Raw genomic sequence first — 21,396 nt, 5'->3', positions numbered from 1 at the left:
TGGCGACCACTTGTAGCCAACTAAGATTGTCTTCCATGAACACGGTCTTAACAGTGACTCCGTAAGTGACTCTGGAGGCCAATTCTGGATCCACACATCCTTCCACAGTGGGGACATAGGTTTCCAGGCGGGAGTTGGTCACGGTGAGGGTTTGCCAAATGTGCCTTCCTCCTAGCATGTTTCTCCCTTTCGTCCTGAGTTCGAGCATCTTCAAAGTCCACTCTGAGCAGAACGAGCCCAACCATGAGGCAAGGTGAGGCGGCCACCTTGGGCAGCAGGATTCACAGGGCCAACAGATCCATCCTCCCAAGAAATGCATTGCCCGTTGCTGCTGCCACTCTACAGTGGTCACTTGGCGAATAGGAGGCACTGATGTAGATCTTTATTCCCCCTTGTGTCTGATGTAGATCTTCACTTACCAGCTCTTCCCTGGCAGGAGGCAGGTATCATTTTGTGGTCCTCCTAAGGTGCCAAAATGTCTTGGGACGGCCCAGGGTGCTGGATGGGTAGGGGGACAACTTTGGTCTGATCCAGCAGGTTCTGCTTATGTTCTTATGAGAAGGTGGACATATTCATAGTTCTGAGCTGTGTTAAATAAACAGAAGATTATTTTCCAGTGCCTCTGTACTTAGCCCAGGTGGCAGTGAGGTGAGAGGGGAGGGTGTTATGTATTGAAGTTCTCACCCTGGCCACCAGGGGTATTGTGTATATTAGTTTTCACTCAGGTCCACGTAAGTTAATTTAGGCGGGATACCCTGGGCTGTTGTTACAGTGTTGACAGCCGGCTTCCTATAAAAGCAGGCCGGCTGAGCTGTTTGCTGTTCAGTTCAGTTCCAGCTTACTTATAAAGAACTACTTGGATAAATCTCTGTGTCGTCTGCTATGTCCACCCACTACTTAATAGAGGGCTTGTCTCCCTAGGTACCGAGCCTCCCTCCTCAGCTGAAACCCCCCTGAAAATAGTCTCCAAAAACAATTAGGCTTGAAAGCAGACTCCTATTGCAGCCAGTGAGATTTTTACCTCCCCAAGTCCAATTTTTATTTATTAATTTATTATTATTATTACATTTATATACAACCTTTCTTCCAAGAAGCTCAATGTGGTGAAAATGGTTCTCCCTCTCCACACTTTGGCCTCACAACAACAGCTTAGACTGAGAGATACTGGCTAGTCCAAGGTCCCTCAGTGAGCTTCATGGCTGTGTGGGGGATTGGAACCCAAGTCTCCCAGGTCCTCGTCCAACACTCTGGTGCTGTGGTGGGGGAGGATGGAATTTGTTCTCCGAGCATTGCAGCACACAGAGAAGAGTTTGCCCTTAACTCCCCAGCTTTAAGCTTAAATAAATATCCCCTCCCTACATTAAGGAGGCTTTGAAACATGGACTCCAGTGGAAGCTTGGCTGCATCCATATTATGCATTTAAAGCACCCAGAAACCTGGGAATTTGTGTGCTGTGAAGATACCAGAGGACAACCCCATATATGTTGCTCTTTGAAGGAAGATCTTTGTGGGAATATTTGGTCAGGAGTTCAGTGATGCTCCCTCAGAACCTCTCTTCTACAAAAAAAACTCTGCACATGCTCTGACACTCAAGATTCTGTTGAAACGGAGCAATGTGAGCCATTCCAGAAGCTTGGGGGAGGGGGAAGAGAGGGGGGAGAGAGGGAGAGGGAGAGAGAGAAAGAGAGAATTCCCAGAGTTTCCTGGGAAAAGGGGTTGACTTTTAAACCACTCTGGGAATTGTAGTTCTGCGAGCGCAACAGGGGCCTCCTAACAACTATCAACAAACTACATTTCCCAGGATTCTCTGAGGAAAGCAATGGATGTTTGAAGTGGGATGATACTGCTTTAAACGTATAGTTCAGATGGGGCCTAAGTCCCTTGGGTACTCCTATGTGCCAAGAGACTTAAGGAACTGAAATAATGGCTTGTGAATACCGTGACTTATTGCTTTTTTAATCCTTAGGAATGGCCAAAGTGAAACTGGGTGGCAGGTGGAAGTCGAACCTGGTAAGAGGGAGGAATTACTGGAGAGGTGAAACTGGGTCTTTGGCAGCTTAAGCAAAGAGGGGGAAACAGCATGTGTTATATCAGTATGTAGCTCAATTTTAGTACAGCAGCAGAATTGGCATTTTCTTGAAGGGATTACGGGTGACTGTACTCAGATGACCTCTACAAAGGAATTCAGCTAACGGGGAGTCATAAGTTCCTAAAAAGAACGGCAATTTTAAACCTGCAGACTCCCCTCGTCCGCTCGCGCTATGTGCTTGACAGGTTATTCCAAGCACATTATGTGCTTGTCTGAGACTCTCTGCAGGCTTACATCCTAAAGATGTAAGAACACTAATCAGAATCTTTGCTACTGTCAGATTAAGGCTCTTGTTCAGAACTTCGTGTGTTCTTGTGGGTTTTTCTTTCTTTTCTAAATCCTTTTGAATTCCTTGTCAGACAGATTTCCCCCCACCAAAAACACACACATCCAACTTGTATTAACATTGACAATCACAGGGGGATTTAGCTGTGAGAGCTGAGAAACATCACAACTCAACTTTTCTTTCAAAATTCAGATTAAGGGCTTGGGAAGAAGGGCTATGTTTCATAAAATGCCATTGTCAGATAACAGCAGTTTGGTAGCCAAAACAAAATAAAGTGCATTTTGAACGATAGCCCTTAGAGAAATACACAGTAGGTGCAAGTCCGAAACTGTGTTGCTGGTTACACACCATCAACAGACAATGGGGAGAGAAAGTTAAATAATTGTAAGTTTTAAGAACTCATTTTGATCTTGCGTTTTCCTCCTTCCTCCCTTTTCTTTTTCCTTGTATGCCATGTCTTTTCTTATTATTGTTTTTATTGATTTTCATGGCTAACAAAGGCACATATAGCACCTCCGTTTTCAGTTCATAGAGTCCTGTCTACAAGTCAGTCACGTTTGGTGTGACACACTGCTATCATAGGCATTGTGGAGTTGTGGGGGAGAAAGATGTGGGGAGAGATTAAGTTATTTTGAGATTAAGAGCCTGAGGGAAGAGCCTGAGGGAAGGGACATCTACATCTGCACCATATATTTAAAGCAGAAGATCCAATCTCTAGCTGGCAGGCAACTCTAGTTGAAACTGGGTAGGTATAGAAGTTGGAAACACAGCAAGGTCATTCCTGCGTCCCTCCATTTCAAGTCATATACTATACACACCAGAGAGAGGGCAGAGATGTCTTCTTCACACAATGCCCATTTCCTGATTTGTTTCCCTGTGCTGAAATCCAATTCACTGAAGCTGTCATCTGAGCATGTGCAATGGTTATCTGAAATGTACACACCTCATCTTAACTGCCGCTTCCGTTTTCAAATTGGATGGAAGCTGGTTTGAGGGAAAGTACATAGTTTTTTGGGGGGGTTGTATTTTTATTAAATATTTCTTGGTTTACAAAAGTACGTGCAATGTCTCTTTCTTCAAGTTACATTTTCTACAGATCAGTTTCATTTGTTGAGACATTAGTGTTACATTAGGAAGAAAAGGGGGGGAAGAGGTGGAGGGGGGCATGGTGAGTGGGGTGGGATCGGGTGGCAATGTTTCTATTCTACTTAATGTATGTGTGGGGTTTTGTGTCAGTGTCGCTTGTGCGGGTCCTCTTTGCAATTCGTTGTGTTCCTTTGGTGGTGAGAGAGGTTGGGGTTGGCCTAGGGTGTGGTTGGTTTGTAACTGGCTGTGATGAACTTTGTTTTCATGTGTGAGTGGGGTGGGAGTACATAACTCAGTTGATAGAACAGAGGTCAGCAAACTTTTTCAGCAGGGGGCCGGTCCACCGTCCCTCAGACCATGTGGTGGGCCGGACTATACTCTGAAAAAAGAACGAATTCCTATGCCCCACAAATAACCCAGAGATGCATTTTAAATAAAAGGACACATTCTACTCATGTAACACGCTGACCATCCGCAGGCCACTGGATTGAGAAGGCAATTGGGCCAGATCCGGCCCCCGGTTCTTAGCTTGCCTACCCTTGTGATAAAACATGAAAGTCTTAATCTCAGGGTTGTGGGTTTGAGCAGCAAGTTGGGCAAAAGATTCCTGCGCTGCAGGGGGTTGGACTAGATGACGTTCGTAGTCCCTTTCAGCTCTACAATTCTATGAATCTATGAGTATTTCTCAAGAAGCTACAGGGTACCTATTGACTGTGGCTAACATCCAGTGTAGGGACGCGGGTGGCGCTGTGGGTTAAACCACAGAGCCTAAGACTTGCCGATCGGAAGGTCGGCGGTTTGAATCCCCACGACGGGGTGAGCTCCCGTTGCTCGGACCCTGCTCCTGTCAACCTAGCAGTTCGAAAGCACGTCAAAGTGCAAGTAGATAAATAGGTACCACTCCGGCGGGAAGGTAAACGGCTTTTCCGTGCGCTGCTCTGGTTCGCCAGAAGCGGCTTAGTCATGCTGGCCACATGACCCGGAAGCTGTACACCGGCTCCCTCGGCCAATAAAGCGAGATTAGCGCCGCAACCCCAGAGTTGGCCACGACTGGACCTAATGGTCAGGGGTCCCTTTACCTTTACCTAACATCCAGTGTACTCAGTTTCAGACACCAGCGGTGGAAGTATGCTGGAGCCAGAGCGAGTGGTAATGTGTACACAGCCATGATCAGCTAGCAGATGATGGGGAATATTTTGCCTGAGACTGTGGAGATTTGCTGCCAATCATAGTCAACATGATTGGGCTAAACAGACAAATAATCTGACTTGGGGTGGGCAGAGATTGATTAAGATCTATTGGTGTATCATCAAATGACTTGCAGCAGGTCTGCAAAGGATTTTGCCTCCACAATAGTTGAGCAATTAGTACGTAAACTTTAATAGGCCAGTTAATCCAAACATAAATTTTATTAATTTCCCCCTTCCCTCCACACTGGAGATCAAAGCCATTTTGTATATGTTCAAAGCATCAAACAGGCTAATAATGCATCAGGCCTGTGTTTTTCATTATATGGTGCTAGTTTTGACAGCAATGTGGCGCTGACGGGGGAATAAACATTACTTTAGGGTTTTTTTATCCATTGTATTAGAAAAGCAAGAATACAATTATTAAAATATCACTTATGTGCTTTGATTCACAGAACAAATAAAACAATAGTTTATTAAGTAGGCTACTGCGGCTTTGAGCAATTTTTAAGTGGTCCATGGCCATGCACACAAAGAAGTTTGAAAGCTGCTTCCTCCTGTAATTTAGGAACATAGGAAACTGCCTTATACCAAGCATAAAGGTAAAGGGACCCCTGACCATTAGGTCCAGTCGTGACTAACTCTGGGGTTGCGATGCTCATCTCGCTTTATTGGCTGAGGGAGCCAGCGTACAGCTTCCAGGTCATGTGGCCAGCATGACTAAGCCGCTTCTGGCGAACCAGAGCAGCGCACGGAAACGCGGTTTACCTTCCCGCTGGAGCGGTACCTATTTATCTACTTGCACTTTGACATGCTTTCAAACTGCTAGGTTGGCAGGAGCAGGGACTGAGCAATGGGAGCCCACCCCGTCGCAGGGATTCGAACCGCCGACATTCTGATTGGCAAGTCCTAGGCTCAGTGGTTTAACACACAGTGCCACCTGCGCCCCAGCATATACCAAGCATAGGAGCCAATATTTGAGGGGGCCAGCTCCCCCCAAGTTCAAGGCCATTGCCATTTGAATGGTGTGTGCATGCCATGTCATGTGATCTATTATTCAGGGTGTTGGTTACCTGAGGGGGCCCCCCATATTTTAGTCAAGTTGGCGCCCCTGATACCAAACCACAGTAGGTCAACATTGCCTACACTGACTGGCAGTGGGTCTCCAACATTTCAGAAAGGTAATCTCTCTTAGCTCTACCTGGAGATGCTGAGGACTAAACCTGGACCCCCATGTTCCTTTGACAAATATTTATCAGAGCTGAAAGTGGAAGTCCAATAGATACCTGTTTTGTTTGTCCCTGTAAGACAAGGCAAGTATTGGGTAAGGTAGATCATTTTGGACAGTTCTTCAATAGGGCAGGGAGTTCCTCAACTTGGTAATTAAGACTGTAACAGCTGCTGGACTTATAGGGGCAATTGCAAAAAATAAATAAATCTCCTCCTCTGATCTGAACTCCCCCCCCCCAAAGTGGACTGGCTCAGTTGTGGAAAACTGGCTTTGGGGGTTGGATGGGATGGGAAGGGAAGAAACCTTTATAGACCTCTTTTTGTGTGGTGGTGGGGTTTTGACGACACCACACAACAACAACAACCATCCATGAGTTTCTCCCACGAAATCAAGGCTGCTGGCTGTGTGCAGCTCCCATGTCCAGAAATCTTCCTGGGACCTAAATGGTGTTTGAGCAAAGGGAGGAAAAGACTCAACTTTCCCCATCGTCTTCCACCCATCCCTGCTGCAGGTGATACACACCCTGAGGGTGTTTTGTGCGTTTTTTTGGTGGGGTGGGGGGAGTTTAGAGCGAAGAGAAAGGAGATGAGGGGAGGGAGAACAGGAGGAGAGAGTGAGTGGAGGAGGAGGAAAGGGGGAATGAGAGAGAGAGAGGGCGCAGAAGGAGGACCAATCTTGGGAGGGAAAGGTATTAGGAACAGCTGCTCTCGCTCTTGCTCCCGCTCCCTTCCCAACGCACAAACCCGCTGCCAAAAGCAGCTCCAGGAGCCAACAAGCATGGGCAAAAGTCCCCCTTTACCCCTGAGATCAGGCTGGCTCCATCTGTTGACAGCGGCGGCGTTCTGCATCTGGGGGTCAGAAGCCAAGGTAACCCCGTGGGGATGTTTACGTGGTGGGTCGGTGGGCGGGCGGGGAAGGGGTGCTCTCTTTCGGGTCCCCCTCCTTCCTTCCTTCCTTCTGGGTAGATTTCTCCCTCTTAGTGAGGGGTGGCGGGGCACCCTTAAAACTCCCAACTCCAGCGGTAGGTGATGCGTGGGGAGTGGGGGGCTCATAACGCCGAGCCACAAAGTGTGGGGTTGGTGCGTAATTGCGTTTTCTCTTCAACCGGGGAGGGGGACGGGGATGGGGGGGGTCGGTGGGTTGGCTTGTCCAGACATGCCAGGATGTTTTTGTTTTTCCAGCGAGTGGTGGTTGTGCTGGGGGATCTGGAAGAGAAGGAAACGCTTTGATTTGCAAATTGTGCCCATGTGTGAAAAATAAAAAAAGGTGGGTGGAGAGCGGGAGGCGGCTACCGCCTTTCAAGTCAGCGAGGGGAGATGTTTATGATTTTCTCTGCCCGAGTGTGGCGAGCAGCGTACTCGGTCGCCTTTTATTCTCACCCCGTTGACTCTGGTCTTTTTCTGTTTTTTGGTTTTTTATACTATGCTACCCGGAAAATTTGGAGACGGGGGGGTGGGCTATAGAGCAAGGACACGCGAGTGTGTTTTCCTCTTTGATCTGTCACGTGTACCCCTCCCCTCTCTCCCTCCCTCCCCCGCCCGCCCCGCTCTCCTTTTAATTAAGTTGCAAGGAAGGACCTGACCACCTCATATCTAAAAGGCTTTTCACGCTCTGGAATCGGTGCCTTAGATGGAAATCCCGATTAAAACAGGTGAGGGGGGGGGGGCGAGGCAGAGCTGCTCAGATGAGCCTGTTGAGCTAATTAGTAATTTGGTCCTCTGGCCACAGATAACAGAGGATGGCTTTTGCTTTGTTTTCAAGGACTCGGAGGTCTGAAACTGTACCTGCTACCTCCTGCCTTCCTCCTACTTTCCTTTATAGGCAAACAGGTGCTTCAGGCTTTTGTACAGTTTCAAAAACCTGTGTGATCTGTTTGACTGCTGTTCTCACACTGTTGCTGCCAACGTGGGGCGAAGTCTGTTGCCCACGAGGTATTTTGGGGGACGGTTTCCATTATCCTTGACTGTAAGTCATGCTTTATAAGGCTAATCAGGGGCGGACATGGGTCATCTTTTGTAATATGGCGCCCTGTGCAAGGCCAAAATTTGGCACCCCAAAATGGATTTTTTGCACCCCTTGGCTTGGTGCCCTTTGCAGAGGAACAGACTGCACCACCCTAAATCTGGCACTGGACCAGCGAAGTGAGGAGCTGAATAAAATCTGAAGGGCCACTGGTTCTCGATTCCTGTCTTTAAAGAGATTGTAAGAGGCAAGTCTCATAGGCTAAGCATTTGTTCCATCGCTGAAATTTAGCAGTGAAAATGGCAGGGTTCGTGAGTGTGTGTGTGTTTAATTTTTATACCATTTTACATTTCCAGTAAGACTTTCAGAGGCAAGAGAAAATAAAACATTACAAATCAAAATCAAAATAGAATAAAGATCCACGTTTAAAGCAGCACGATTAACAGGAAGAACTACAGTTCCCAGGATTCTTTGGGGGAAGCCATGTGCTTTGAAGGTGTGTTGGATGTGCTATAAAATGTATGGTGTGGATTGGCCTACGTTCCATTGGTGCATATCATTTTGTCAACAGAACAAGTGTACCGCTAAATGACTTTAACTTAGCTCTACCTTGGATACAACCTAATGGTCCAAACTATAAATGATGTTGATTACATTTTTAAAAAATAAATATGCAGATTAATTCATGTAAACAGTAACCTCAGGGAAGCCTTAACAACTTTGGGACTGTGAGGAGTAAAATTTTAACTCTTTTCTATCCCTGACATGCTCCTGACAAAAATCCTCACTCCAAAGCGGCTGTTTGCATTTGTAGTGTCCATTGGCCCTGTTCAGATGAAATGGTAGAAGCAGCTTCTGAGAGCCAATTTTGTCAGGATTTGGAAAGAAAGAGTTAAACTCCACTCCCCAGGCCAAAGAAATATCCCTGTTCAGGCTTCCCCCTCTGCTGCTGTTGATATAAACAAGCACACATGTCAATTGCATTAGCACAAGTAACACCTTGTCTCCATTGGCCTAAAGTTCCTTGATTTTGACCATGTAGTCATAGGAACTCATTGGGTCTGCCCCAGGGGCACAACCTGCTTTAAGTTTCTAGAGTTGAATTTATTATCCCAGAGGAGAAAGTGTGTGATGTATTATTGGGTGGTAACTGAAGTTGTGTTTTTTTGCTGCCAAGGGTCAGAGTCTGGATTATATTTTCTGAAGGGTTGTAAGGTTTATTAATACGACTCGGTGTGAGAGACAATCAGTTTACTGTGAGAGGATTTTTAGGGCCCACCCAGTATTTTTGATTGTACGCTGTTTCAAACTGTTTTTTAATATTGTGCTTAAATAGTTGTGATCTGTCCCAGTAACCTGCCCCAGGACCTTAGGGTGAAGAACAGATTAACAACAACCAACTATGTCCAACCGGGTGGGAGATGAGAAGGGAACATTCTCTGTATGATCTGTATTGCCCTAGATAGAGGTGGGTGAATTAACTGGTTGTATTTAATGCTGCCTAGGTTTTTTGTGTGTGCCAGATGTTAGCTTTGCAACAAATAGCTGGCTACGTACTAGCTGTATTATGGATACTGTGGTAGTTGGGAATAGTTGAGGGTGAGGTTTTTGTGCAGAGGACTGCCAATGATGTATTTGGGAGATGTTTTTGTGGGTGGGTGACGTGTGGGTGCGGCTCCTACCTCAGTTATTTTGTTTACCCACGAATGGAGTTTGTGCTGTGTTTTCATATTTGATTTTTATTTTTTACTTTTTCTGTTTAAGAGAACATTGTATTCCCCTTCACAGAGCTACAATTCGCAGTCACTTAAAGAAGCCACAGTTCCCAGGATTTTTTCCAGGGAACTCATTGGCTTTGAATGTGCATTGCACTCTATCAAGCGGTCATATGACTGGACAGATGGCTTTTGAAGAGGAGAAAGTAAGCAGTCTGGGGTCTTTTTTTGGCCTTCATGGTTTTGACAAGAAATAACATCGGCTTTTTCCTTTTAAGACTTCACAAGCCATTAATCTTGTGGCTGTGAAGTTTTCTTTCTTTTTCTTTTTCTTTGTTGGAAACACAATCATTTTGAGTCATGAATATGATTTCAACATTGGTCTGTTTCAAGACCATTGCACAGCTTTGCAGCACATCTAAGCATGGCTCTGAGAGCTAAAAAATTAGTTTCTGTCAGAGCCTTCTGATAGAGCTCCCTAACCCTATTCAGACAAATAAAAAGTATAATTTCCTGCCTTGGAGCTTTGATTGGACAAACCACTAAGCCTGCAAATTTATTTTTAAAAGATTTATTGGCTAGGCCTTCTTCCCACAGAGGTGGTAAACCTGTGACTGGACTTTACTACTTTCAGTTGCAGGCGGGGATGCATATGATAGGATGTGAGGGTGATGTGGCTGTGACATCTGTCACCCCATTGATCGCCAGCGTTGGTTTGGCTGATCTGACTGGCTAGGCGGGTGTCCCCTCCCTCCCTGCTCCTTGTGCGTCCCTCCCAAAACTGCGTGCTCGGTGGAAGATGAAGACCATCCCAGATAGAAGGAGCCTACTGTTCTTCAGTCAAGGGTGTACGATAGAATGTGCCTCCGTGTAAAAATAAAAATCCTTTGTGTGCACAGAAGGCTAGCAGATCAGGGAGAAGACATGGTCAGAAACTACCCCCCTTAAAGGCTACTGTTTTGCATGCATGGAGTTTTATATAACGGAACTTTCATTTATAAGAGCCCTCATCTGCATATCTAGGAAAACTGTAGTTTCCCCCCTCACGGGGCTAGAATTTGCAGTTTCCTTAGCAGACTACAGTTCCCATGATTCTTTGGAAAAGTCATTGGCTATAAATATGGCATGGATATGCCTGTTATTGCACAAGAGAATACATAAGCAGGTTTCTGGCTGTTGCAAATAGATTGTAGAATCTTCTACACAACAAGTTTCTGCTAGGACAACTGTTGTGCTGGATGCCCACCCACTAGTTTGTGCAAGTCTGTATAGCATCCTTCCCCAAGTTGATGCCCTCCAAATATTTTGGACTGTAACTCCTCACTGGTGGAGACTGTCATATATGATAACACTGTACACCCCAATCTTTTATATGTGTACTTGGCAGTAAACTCAATCGAGCCTATTCGCAGGTGCATAGGAGTGCAACCCTAGTTATATCACCTAAATTTGGCTCTGAATATTGTTGCTTGCATATCTTTCCAAATAATCTTTGCTACATGAGCTAGGTGGATCCTAATGAAAGATGTAGTTGGAGACATCATCAGAGAAACCAGTTTCAAAGAACTTACCACATTCATCCCAGTTCATTGTGAAATTAAATTTGGCCAATAGATTGTACTGTATTTGATTGGCTGTAGCTCAGAGTTAGGGTATCTGCTCTATGTTCAGGAAGTCCCAGGTCCATGTCTTTGCATTTCCAGGTAGGACCAGGGAATATTCCTGCCTGAGTCCCTGGACAACCAACAACAAACCATTGCTTCAGCTTGTGGTTTGTTGAAAGTAAACACACTATAGTTAAGCCACTGGCAGCATTCAGGCATAATGCTAAACCATAGTTTTGGGTTATGTGCAAACCAGACCACTGTGTACCGGACCCAGAAAACCCTGTTGGCACCACATACTCTGTGTAAACCCTGACAGCAAGAGTCAGAGTTTATTTCAACGCACTCTTTGCCAAAATAAATAAATAAAATGTCAGGTTAAATTTGTGGCTATACACATGCCACATAGTATATGCAAACTTGGCCAGTGCCCCAAGTCTATTAAGGGAGACCCTCCACACCCCAGGAGAAACAAGTAAGTCCCACAGAGATCCCGTAAGGCTGTCCACTAGCACATGTATGTAGTTGCATCTTTATAAAAGTGAAAATATCCTCACAATTTGTTTAGATCTGTGGTTCCCAAACTTTTCTTCCCACAGACCATGGGGAAATTGTTGAGGGTTTTGGTGGACCACTTGATGGTTTTTCTGGATGGAATTCGACTAAGGTTTACTCAGAGTAGACCCATTGAAATTAATGGGCCCAACTTAGCTGTGTTCATTAATTTCAGTACATATGTAGTTGCATACTAACCTCCGCCTGTCGTAGCAATTGCAATACTCTGCAACTGTATTTTATTGCTTGTTTTGTTTCTTGCCTGTTACTTTGCTGTATTTCAAATTGAATTCTGTAGCGTTCAGGTTGTAACACAGCAGAATATTATGTGAGAAGTGGAGGAGGCAATGGATGAACAACTGCAAATCTATATTATGTGAGAATATATGATGTGATGGATGGGCTGTCTCCTGTCTCCAACCACAAATCCACAAAAACAGCACGGACCACCACTGGTCCACAGACCACAGTTTGGGAACCCCTGGTTTAGATGGTCTGGTGTGGTTTTTCATGCTCACAGTAGCCATATGATGTGGGTTAGGTCGAGAGGTGGGTGATCCTAAGGACACCCAGTGAGGTTGACAACCGAGCAGGAATTTGAAACCAGATTTCTCTATCTATACGTCTTGTTTTCCATATACCATGCTGCCTTAATTAGCGGAAGCAGTGCCATAATTGTGGAGCATAACGCTCTCTCTTTTTATGATCATGCCTCAAGCTTCATTCTTCCCTCCTCTGCCCCACTGAATGGCTGATTTGAAAACTGGGTCCAATTTATTTTGGGGGAATTCTGTTTTTTATTAAGAAAAATAAAATAGAAATAAAACCACAATATGTTGATTCCAGGAGGAGGAAGCACATATGCATAGTTGAAATTAAATGCTTCCTGCTAGCTCCTAAGTGTGGGGCAGTGTGTTATCTAGAGTGCAGGCTTTTAAGAAGCCTGAATTCAAATCCCCCCAGGGACACCACTTAGGTAGGGCAGGAAATGCAGTCTCCCCTCCGCCTCCTTTCTTTCAGACCACATGCAATGGCTTCTTAAAGGAGTCTGTACCTCTTTCTCCTGCTGTTGTGAACGTAATAGTCACTATAAAGAAGATTGCAGAACTAAATATATTTCCTAGGGAGTATGTTCAATTGGGAAGGGATGCGGGTTGTGCTGTGGGTTAAACCACAGAGCCTAGGACTTCCTGATCAGAAGTTTGGTGGTTCGAGTCCCCGCGACGGGGTGAGCTCCCGTTGCTTGGGCCCTGCTCCTGCCAACCTAGCAGTTCGAAAGCATGTCAAAGTGCAAGTAGATAAATAGGTACCACTCCAGCGGGAAGGTAAACGGCGTTTCCGTGTGCTGCTCTGGTTCGCCTGAAGCGGCTTAGTCATGCTGGCCACATGACCTGGAAGCTGTACGCCGGCTCCCTCGGCCAGTAAAGCGAGATGAGCGCCGCAACCCCAGAGTCGGCCACGACTGGACCTAATGGTCAGGGGTCCCTTTACCTTTTACTTCTAAAGGTGGGTGGTGTAAATGGTTCTAAGTTGTTTTGATTTGGTGGTTTTTTATGTATATAATAGCTTATTTAATTGTTATTCAATATTTATAATGGATTGGTGTGCAATTCTGTGGCATCTTGTGAGCCACCCTGGGTTCTGCACTGGGAGAGTCGGTCACGACTGGACCTAATGGTCAGGGGTCCCTTTACCTTTAAGTTCAATTGGAGTAAGGGGTGACATGAGAGAGATGTTTCTTTTCTCTTTCTCAGAGCACTAGAACTCATGGACATTCAAAGAAGCTGAATGTTGGAAGAACGTCATGCAGCACAGTTAAACTATGGCACTTGCTCCCACAGGAGACAGTGATGGCCACCAGCTTAGATGGGTTTAGACAAATTAATGGCGGAGAGGGCTATTGATGGCTGCTGGTCAAGATTGCTATGCTTCCTCCACAGTCAAAGGCAGTAACGCTTCTGAATACCGTATTTTTCGCCCCAAAGGACGCACCGGCCCATAGGACGCATCACTTTTTTTGGGGGGGGGGGGGAAATAAAGAAAAAAAAATTATTTTCCCCCAGGCGCTTGTGGGGCAGGCAGCGGGGAGAAGCGCTCTTCTCCACGCCGCCCGCCTTGAGATCAGGTCCGGGGACAGCAGGAAGACGCGCTGCGTCTCCCAGCTGTCCCCGGAGCTTGTGGGGCAGGCAGCGGGGAGAAGCGCTCTTCTCCCTGCCGCCGCCTTCAGATTAGGTCCGGGGACAGCGGGAAGATGCGCTGTGTCTCCCAACTGTCCCCGAGCTTGTGGGGCAGGCAGTGGGGAGAAGCTCTCATCTCCCTGCCGCCGCCTTCAGATTAGGTCCGGGGACAGCGGGAAGACGCGCTGCGTCTCCCCGCTGTCCCCGGAGCTTGTGGGGCTGGCGGCGGGGTCTCCCCGCCGTCAGCCTCCAAACCACTTCGGGAGACAGCGGTATGGCAGCGTTCCGCCTCCCTCTGTCCCCCAACCTTGTGGGGCTGGCGCTGGGGCTCTCCTGAAGCCTGGAGAGCGAGAGGGGTCGGTGCGCACCGACCCCTCTCGCTCTCCAGGCTTCAGTGAAAGCCTGCATTCGCCCTATAGGACGCACACACATTTCCCCTTCATTTTTGGAGGGCGAAAAGTGCGTCCTATAGGGCGAAAAATACGGTACCATTTGTTAGGAAACACAGGAGGGGGAGAGTGCTCTTGTGGGTCCTTCTGGTGGGTTTCCCTTGGGCATCTGGTTGGCCACCATGAAAACAGGATGCTGGACTAGATGGTCTGATCCAGCAAGCTCTTCTTATGTTCTCAGATCCTCCAGGTGTTCCTATTTTCCAGGGACGTCCTTGTTTTAGAGAAGCCGTTCCAGTTTCTGATCTGATTCTGGAATATCCCACTTTTCCTTAGGATGTCCCTATTTTCATTGGGGAAATGTTGGCGGGTATGGAGTTATCCGACCCACGGAGCCATCTGAAGGAAATCCTGTATAGGGAAAGTTTTCCCCCACAAAATGTTTAATGTTTTATTATCAGCCCTACAAACAATGACAAAAATCCACCAACAGCATACAAATCAATATGGCTAACCTGATCCCATCCACCCACTCACACATGAAAACAAAGATCACGCTAGGCCAGCCTTAGCCTCTCTCACCACCAAAGGAAAACAAACGAACTTCAAAGAGGACCCACACAAGCGATGCTGACACAAAACCCCACATATATTAAGTATAATAGAAACACCACCACCTGACCCCACCCCCACTCACCTTTTCCCCCCTCTGCCTCTTACCCCCTCTTCTTCCTAATGTCTCAACAAATGAAACTGATCTGTAAAAAATGCTACTTGGAGAAAGAGAAAGAGAGATAGCATTGCACATACTTTTGTAAACCAAGAAAATCTTTAATAAAAATACATTTAAAAATAAAGATATAACCCTATTCACTTAAAAAAATCATAGAATCATAGAATCATAGAATCATAGAGTTGGAAGAGACCACAAGGGCCATCGAGTCCAACCCCCTGCCAAGCAGGAAACACCATCAGAGCACTCCTGACATATGGTTGTCAAGCCTCTGCTTAAAGACCTCCAAAGAAGGAGACTCCACCACACTCCTTGGCAGCAAATTCCACTGTCGAACAGCTCTTACTGTCAGGAAGTTCTTCCTAATGTTTAGGTGGAATCTTCTTTCTTGTAGTTTGGATCCATTGCTCCGTGTCCGCTTCTCTGGAGCACCAGAAAACAACCTTTCTCCCTCCTCTATGTGACATCCTTTTATATATTTGAACATGGCTATCATATCACCCCTTAACCTCCTCTTCTCCAGGCTAAACATGCCCAGCTCCCTTAGCCGTTCCTCATAAGGCATCGTTTCCAGGCCTTTGACCATTTTGGTTGCCCTCCTCTGGACACGTTCCAGTTTGTCAGTGTCCTTCTTGAATTGTGGTGCCCAGAACTGGACACAGTACTCCAGGTGAGGTCTGACCAGAGCAGAATACAGTGGCACTATTAATATGTTTTATTATTTTATTATTATTTTATATATATATGTTGGAAACTGCCCAGAGTGGTTGGAGCAACCCAGGAAGATGGGTGAGGTATACATAGTAAAATTATCATTATGGAATGGGACGTCCCTATACATTGGTACCTCAGGTTAAGTACTTAATTCGTTCCGGAGGTCTTTTCTTAACCTGAAACTGTTCTTAACCTGAAGCACCACTTTAGCTAATGGGGCCTCCTGCTTCTGCTGCGCCGCTGGAGCACAATTTCTGTTCTTATCCTGAAGCAAAGTTCTTAACCTGAAGCATTATTTCTGGGTTAGCAGAGTGTGTAACCTGAAGTGTATGTAACCCGAGGTACCACTGTACAGTGGTACCTCAGGTTAAGTACTTAATTTGTTCCGGAGGTCTGTTCTTAACCTGAAACTGTTCTTAACCTGAAGCACCACTTCAGCTAATGAGGCCTCCCGCTGCTGCCGCGCTGCTGGAGCACAATTTCTGTTCTCATCCTGAAGCAAGGTTCTTAACCTGAGGTATTATTTCTGGGTTAGCAGAGTCTGTAACCTGAAGCGCATGTAACCCTGAAGCGTATGTAACCTGAGGTACCACTGTATATGAAAACAATGGTCAGGGTTGATGGGAGTTGTAGTCCAAAACATAGGGCACGGCGCAGGTTCCATATCCCGGCCTAAGGCAAAGGATGGGATAATAATGTAAATAACATGAAGCAGAAGAAGGAGAGAGAATGTCGCAGGCAGTCTAGGCCTGGTTGCGCTTGAAGCAAGAGAGAAAGTCTGCTGTGTATTTTTTCCATGACGGATCACTCCTGAGCTCAGTGAAGTATTAAAAAATTTCAACTCCGAAACTATGTCCATCAATTAGCAAAGAATGCAGTCTGATTAATAAAGTCTATGACATTTCAGCTATTAAGTCTGTAAAAGCAACTGGCAGTGGAGCCAGAATCACAGCTTGCCGTACCGAGGTCTCCTGCCAGATCAACCGACCAAATAATGCAAGTTGAATCCGTACAGTAAATGATGCAGCCGGGGCAACAAAATAGGTGCCTTGGCATGCAACTGCTGAAGCACTGTTTATAGCCAGGAAACACTACCACAATTAGAAAACCTGGGGGGCGGGCAGGGGAGGAATGGACGCTTCTCTTCCAGTATCTGCTGCTACGCTAGTGAACTGTACCAAGTCATACTGTTTGGGGTTGTATGCAATGTACCACTGCCTTCAAATCACTTAGGGGTATAGTTGTGCTAACAGAACATTGTTGCACAAGGGAAAATGCAAGTGCATTACCAAAGTTTACTGTTAAGCAGATTACACAACTGTTGTGTTGGATTCCCTTGTTGCACAACCTTTAAATGTTGCCATCTGCTGGCGCAACAAATGGACATTGGATACAGCCTTTTGTACACCTATCCCAAGACTGGCAGTGACTCTCCAGGGTCTCTGAGAGTGGAGGATATTACAGCAGGGCCAGCTGCTGTCACACTTGCCTTCTTGCAACCATTGCAGGAAATAAGAGCCAACTCCTAGGGGCTGAGGAGTCTTCGCACCCCCAATAAAATATTTGAGGGGACCGGGGGCACCCAAGTTGATAGACATTGCCATTCAAATTGTGTGTGTGTGCACACTGTGTCTCATGTGATCGATTATGTGGGGCGGGACTTACCTGCCCACTCCAATATTTTATTCAAGATGGCACCCCTGGTTCAGGGGGTGGCTCTGCTTATCATTCGCTCTGGCTCCACCTAGTGGTTGGTCTTCCTGCCTTTCTGCCCTGCCAGTCCCAATGCCAATGGAGGAGGAGGAGGAGTTTGGATTTGATATCCCGCCTTTCACTCCCTTTAAGGAGTCTCAAAGCGGCTAACATTCTCCTTTCCCTTCTTCCCCCACAACAAGCACTCTGTGAAGTGAGTGGGGCTGAGAGACTTCAAAGAAGTGTGACTGGCCCAAGGTCACCCAGCAGCTGCATATGGAGGAGCGGAGACGCGAACCCGGTTCCCCAGATTACGAGACTACCGCTTTTAACCACTACACCACGCTGGCTTTGGTGTTAGAGCTGGAGAGTCCCCAAATACAGCAGGACTGGCGTACCACATTTTTTAGTAAAGAGGGGAAGGACAAGAGAGACCTAAGCCAAGCATTGCCTTCTGCATGCAAAACAAGTATAAAATCCAGGTGTAGTTAAAATTCACAATTTAAAAAATCAGTCAAGGTGTTAAAAGGATCCATAATTTAAAAATGCAATAAAACAAGCCAGTTAAGAAGCATAGTAAGGAAAACGGTGTAAAAGGCAATTAAAACAATTAGATCACAAGTTCAAATTTAATGAAATGCTTGCCTAAATGGGCACGTCTTCAGGAGCCAGCAGAATGCCAATACTGATGTGACCTCTCATATTTAAGCAGGAAGGGCATTCACCACCAGTTAAGAAGTCCAACTCTTTGTTACCACAAGCCAATAATTGTCAATCTGTGGCAAAACTGACTGGGTTCCATTTGATACGGCCCCAAAATTGTAATAACACAATCATCAAGCCAAAGGACCAACACAAGCATGGTGTAGAATGGAATTGTAACTCCTTCCCCTCCCCAAAAGCAGAAGACTTATAAAACAAAAACCTTGGGGTTGACCGCAGCTTGGTCAAACTCATGTTCATAGCTTCGAGAACACTGTTCAACTATCTCATCCTCTGTCGTCCCCTTCTCCTTGTGCCCTCCATCTTTCCCAACATCAGGGTCTTTTCCAGGGAGTCTTCTCTTCTCATGAGGTGGCCAAAGTATTGGAGCCTCAGCTTCAGGATCTGTCCTTCCAGTGAGCACTCAGGGCTGCTTTCCTTCAGAATGGATAGGTTTGATCTTCTTGCAGTCCATGGGACTCTCAAGAGTCTCCTCCAGCACCATAATTCAAAAGCTGCTGGTTTCCCCTGGCAACTTTGGGCAGCTTCCAGCACTTATAAAAACATAATAAAACACCAAACATTAAAGACTTGTAGAGTTGGAAGGGACCACAAGGGCCATCATGTATAAACAATTAAGGAAATAAAATTATCAAACTAAAAACACCAGCTGTTACAATCTGTGTACAAATAAAAACACTACTTCACAGAGAAAGGTACCAAACTCAATTAGAATTCTGCTGTAATTGACTATATAGCAATCTTACAACTGGCATATAGGCATGACGCTGACCATTTGAGGTTGCCTCCAACACAGAAAATGATCATCTCCCACCAGCTATGACACTTGCATGTTTAGTGGACAGCAATGCCCATTGAAAATTCCATTTTCTAGATATGACTGTTGATAATAATAAAAGTGGCCACCTGAAGCTGATCAACGTTTGGCTCCTCTCTGGTTATACCAAATTCCATACTCTGGTTTGAGAGTGGAACTGAAGGTGTTCGGTTTTTTAGAATGTGGATTTATGTTTTGGGTTTTCTATCCAAGCTTGTTCATAGGAAGCTGCTTTGTACAGAGTCAGACCGCCACCTACCTCAGTATCATCTACACTGAGCTGCAGCAGCACTCCAGGGTTTAGGCAGGAAGTCTTTGCCAGCTGGAGACGCTGGTGATTGAACCTGGGACCTCTGGCATGCAAAGCAGACTCTCTACCACTGAGCTACAACCCTTCCCTTGATAAGTGCCTAACCATAACGTCCCTATGTATAGATGCCTGATGCTGATTTGCCGTGACAGCTGCTTTAGGGAACGCAGTGTTTGGGGTATTCATGTCTCTGTTTTGGTGCCTAATGATTTGAGTGCATGAAGCATAGCAATACTCTCTAATGACGACGGGAAAGGAGAATTTCTAAAATTGCAACTACTGGCGTGTTTGTGTATTGTTATAACATTCTAATTGCCTTTTTACCTCAGAAAGGGTAGCTGGTGTGTGTGTGTCATGGGGGTGGGAGAGAGAGAGAGAGAGAGAGAGAATTTAAAACAGCTAAAACAACTCTGGAGACAAGAGCAGCATCAAAAACTGCAGCAGTTTCTTTTTAAGTCTGAGAAAATACAAATCGGAAAAGTTTATAGTACGAAGTTGAACACCATTCAGTAAAGCGTGTGTTGGCATGCCTCTAGCCAGCGATAATAGCATCCTGCTAAATAGATCTGCTAGCACAAGGACTTCAGGCAGCATGAAGAAATATTCCCTCCTTTCCCATGCCCCCCTAAATCTGTTCTGAGGGTCCCCACAAACCCTTGCGGAGGGCACAGAGGAAGTACCACTGGACAAGCAGAATTACTTGCACTAGCAGAACTATTTAGTTGGATACAGCTCAGTGAGTTTCAGAGCTGGGAACCATCACTTAGAACTAGGGATGTAAGAAGGCATCAATTTCCATTCCAACTATGTTCCAACTGTGCAGTGCTGTTTCCGTTCCGCTGCAGTTCAGTTTCTGGCAAAATCCACGTTATTCGTCTTGCTGTCTGTAGTGGCGGAATTTAATGTAAGTAATTGCATTGTTATTAAGTTATTCCATGCCACTCATTTCAATTTGAAGGAAACACAGTGCAAATGTGTGTGGGGGGGGGTATCATAAATTACATATCATTTGCAGGCTGAAAACAACAGCAGCAAATACCGTTTGCATTCCTTTCCAGACCATGGGACAAATTCTGCAGACGTTGGCAACTTCTGTTTCAAATTCCATCCTAATTCTCCAAAATCCCTACTTAAAGCAGTGTTAATGGGGAATCTGCAATCCTTCAGGTGTTACATAAAAACGTAAGAATAGTCTACTGTCCTGAATCTTGCGACATTCAGCATCATTGGAGCTCCACAAGTTCTTGTGGGAGAGGGAGAAAAGCTCTACATAATTTTACAGTGGTACCTCGGGTTACATACGCTTTAGGTTACAGATTCCGCTAACCCAGAAATAGTACCTCGGGTTAAGAACTTTGCTTCAGGATGAGAACAGAAATCGTGCTCTGGTGGCGCAGCAGCAGCAGGAGGCCCCATTAGCTAAAGTGGTGCTTCAGGTTAAGAACAGTTTCAGGTTAAGAATGGACCTCCAGAATGAATAAGTACTTAACCCGAGGTACCCCTGTATAAACTTCTATCATGTTAGCTCTAACTCACCTTTTCTCTAAACTAAGAAGTCTCTAACACTTAGGATTGCCATATATCCGGAAGTTCCTGGACATTACCAGGATTCGGCTGTTGGAAATATCTTTAATGTCCAGGAAAAGTGTAGATTTTGGTGAATTTCCTTAAAAATAGCTCAAAAATTTGCAAAAAAAACAACAACCCCTCAATAATTTTTGTGTCTGGAGTTTCACTTTTTGAAATATGGCAACCTTCCTTTACAGGGCAGTTGTTCCATCTCCTTGATCATTTGTATTAAGTAGTGGGTTGACATAGCAGCCGGCACAGCGATTTCTTCAAGTAGCTCTTTATTAAGACAAGCTGGAATAGAACTGACTGCGAACAGCTCAGCCGGCCTGTATTTATAGGCAGCCGGCTGTCAACATTGTAACCACAACAGCCCCAGAGTTCCCGCCTAAACTAACTGCCGTGGACCTGAGTGAAAACTATCTACAGACCTGAGTGAAAACTATATACAGTATCCCCCTGTTGGCCCAGGGTGAAACTACACTACATAACACCCCTCCCCACCGAGATAAGGCGTTAGTTACAATCGTAATGGTTTCCTTATATACAGCACTACG

The 21,396-nt window shown here is 45.7% G+C and overlaps 1 protein-coding gene across 5 annotated transcripts in view; it reads left to right on the top strand.

Annotated features, from left to right (window-relative positions):
- The first annotated feature begins 6,368 nt into the window (after positions 1 to 6,368).
- Positions 6,369 to 21,396, top strand: part of LOC308575802 (uncharacterized protein) — a 51,882-nt gene continuing 36,854 nt past the window's right edge. The window contains exon 1 of one of the 5 annotated variants that reach the window (XM_081174809.1): positions 6,369 to 6,390. Coding sequence is in view for 1 of the 5 variants with exons in the window: in XM_081174805.1 (XP_081030931.1) it covers positions 6,519 to 6,746 (228 nt within the window). In the remaining 4 variants the exon portion in view is untranslated. Of the gene's footprint in view, positions 6,391 to 6,504; positions 6,747 to 6,811; positions 6,901 to 7,422; positions 7,531 to 7,973; positions 8,089 to 21,396 lie in introns of those variants that run through there. The other 4 variants (XM_081174805.1, XM_081174806.1, XM_081174807.1 and 1 more) reach the window with 4 other exon arrangements.

The sequence above is a fragment of the Podarcis bocagei genome, assembly GCF_964188305.1.
Source record: "Podarcis bocagei genome assembly, chromosome: 16".
Taxonomy (NCBI): domain Eukaryota; kingdom Metazoa; phylum Chordata; class Lepidosauria; order Squamata; family Lacertidae; genus Podarcis; species Podarcis bocagei.
Note: the sequence above shows the minus strand (reverse complement) of the source record. Positions and strands in the feature narration are given on the sequence as shown.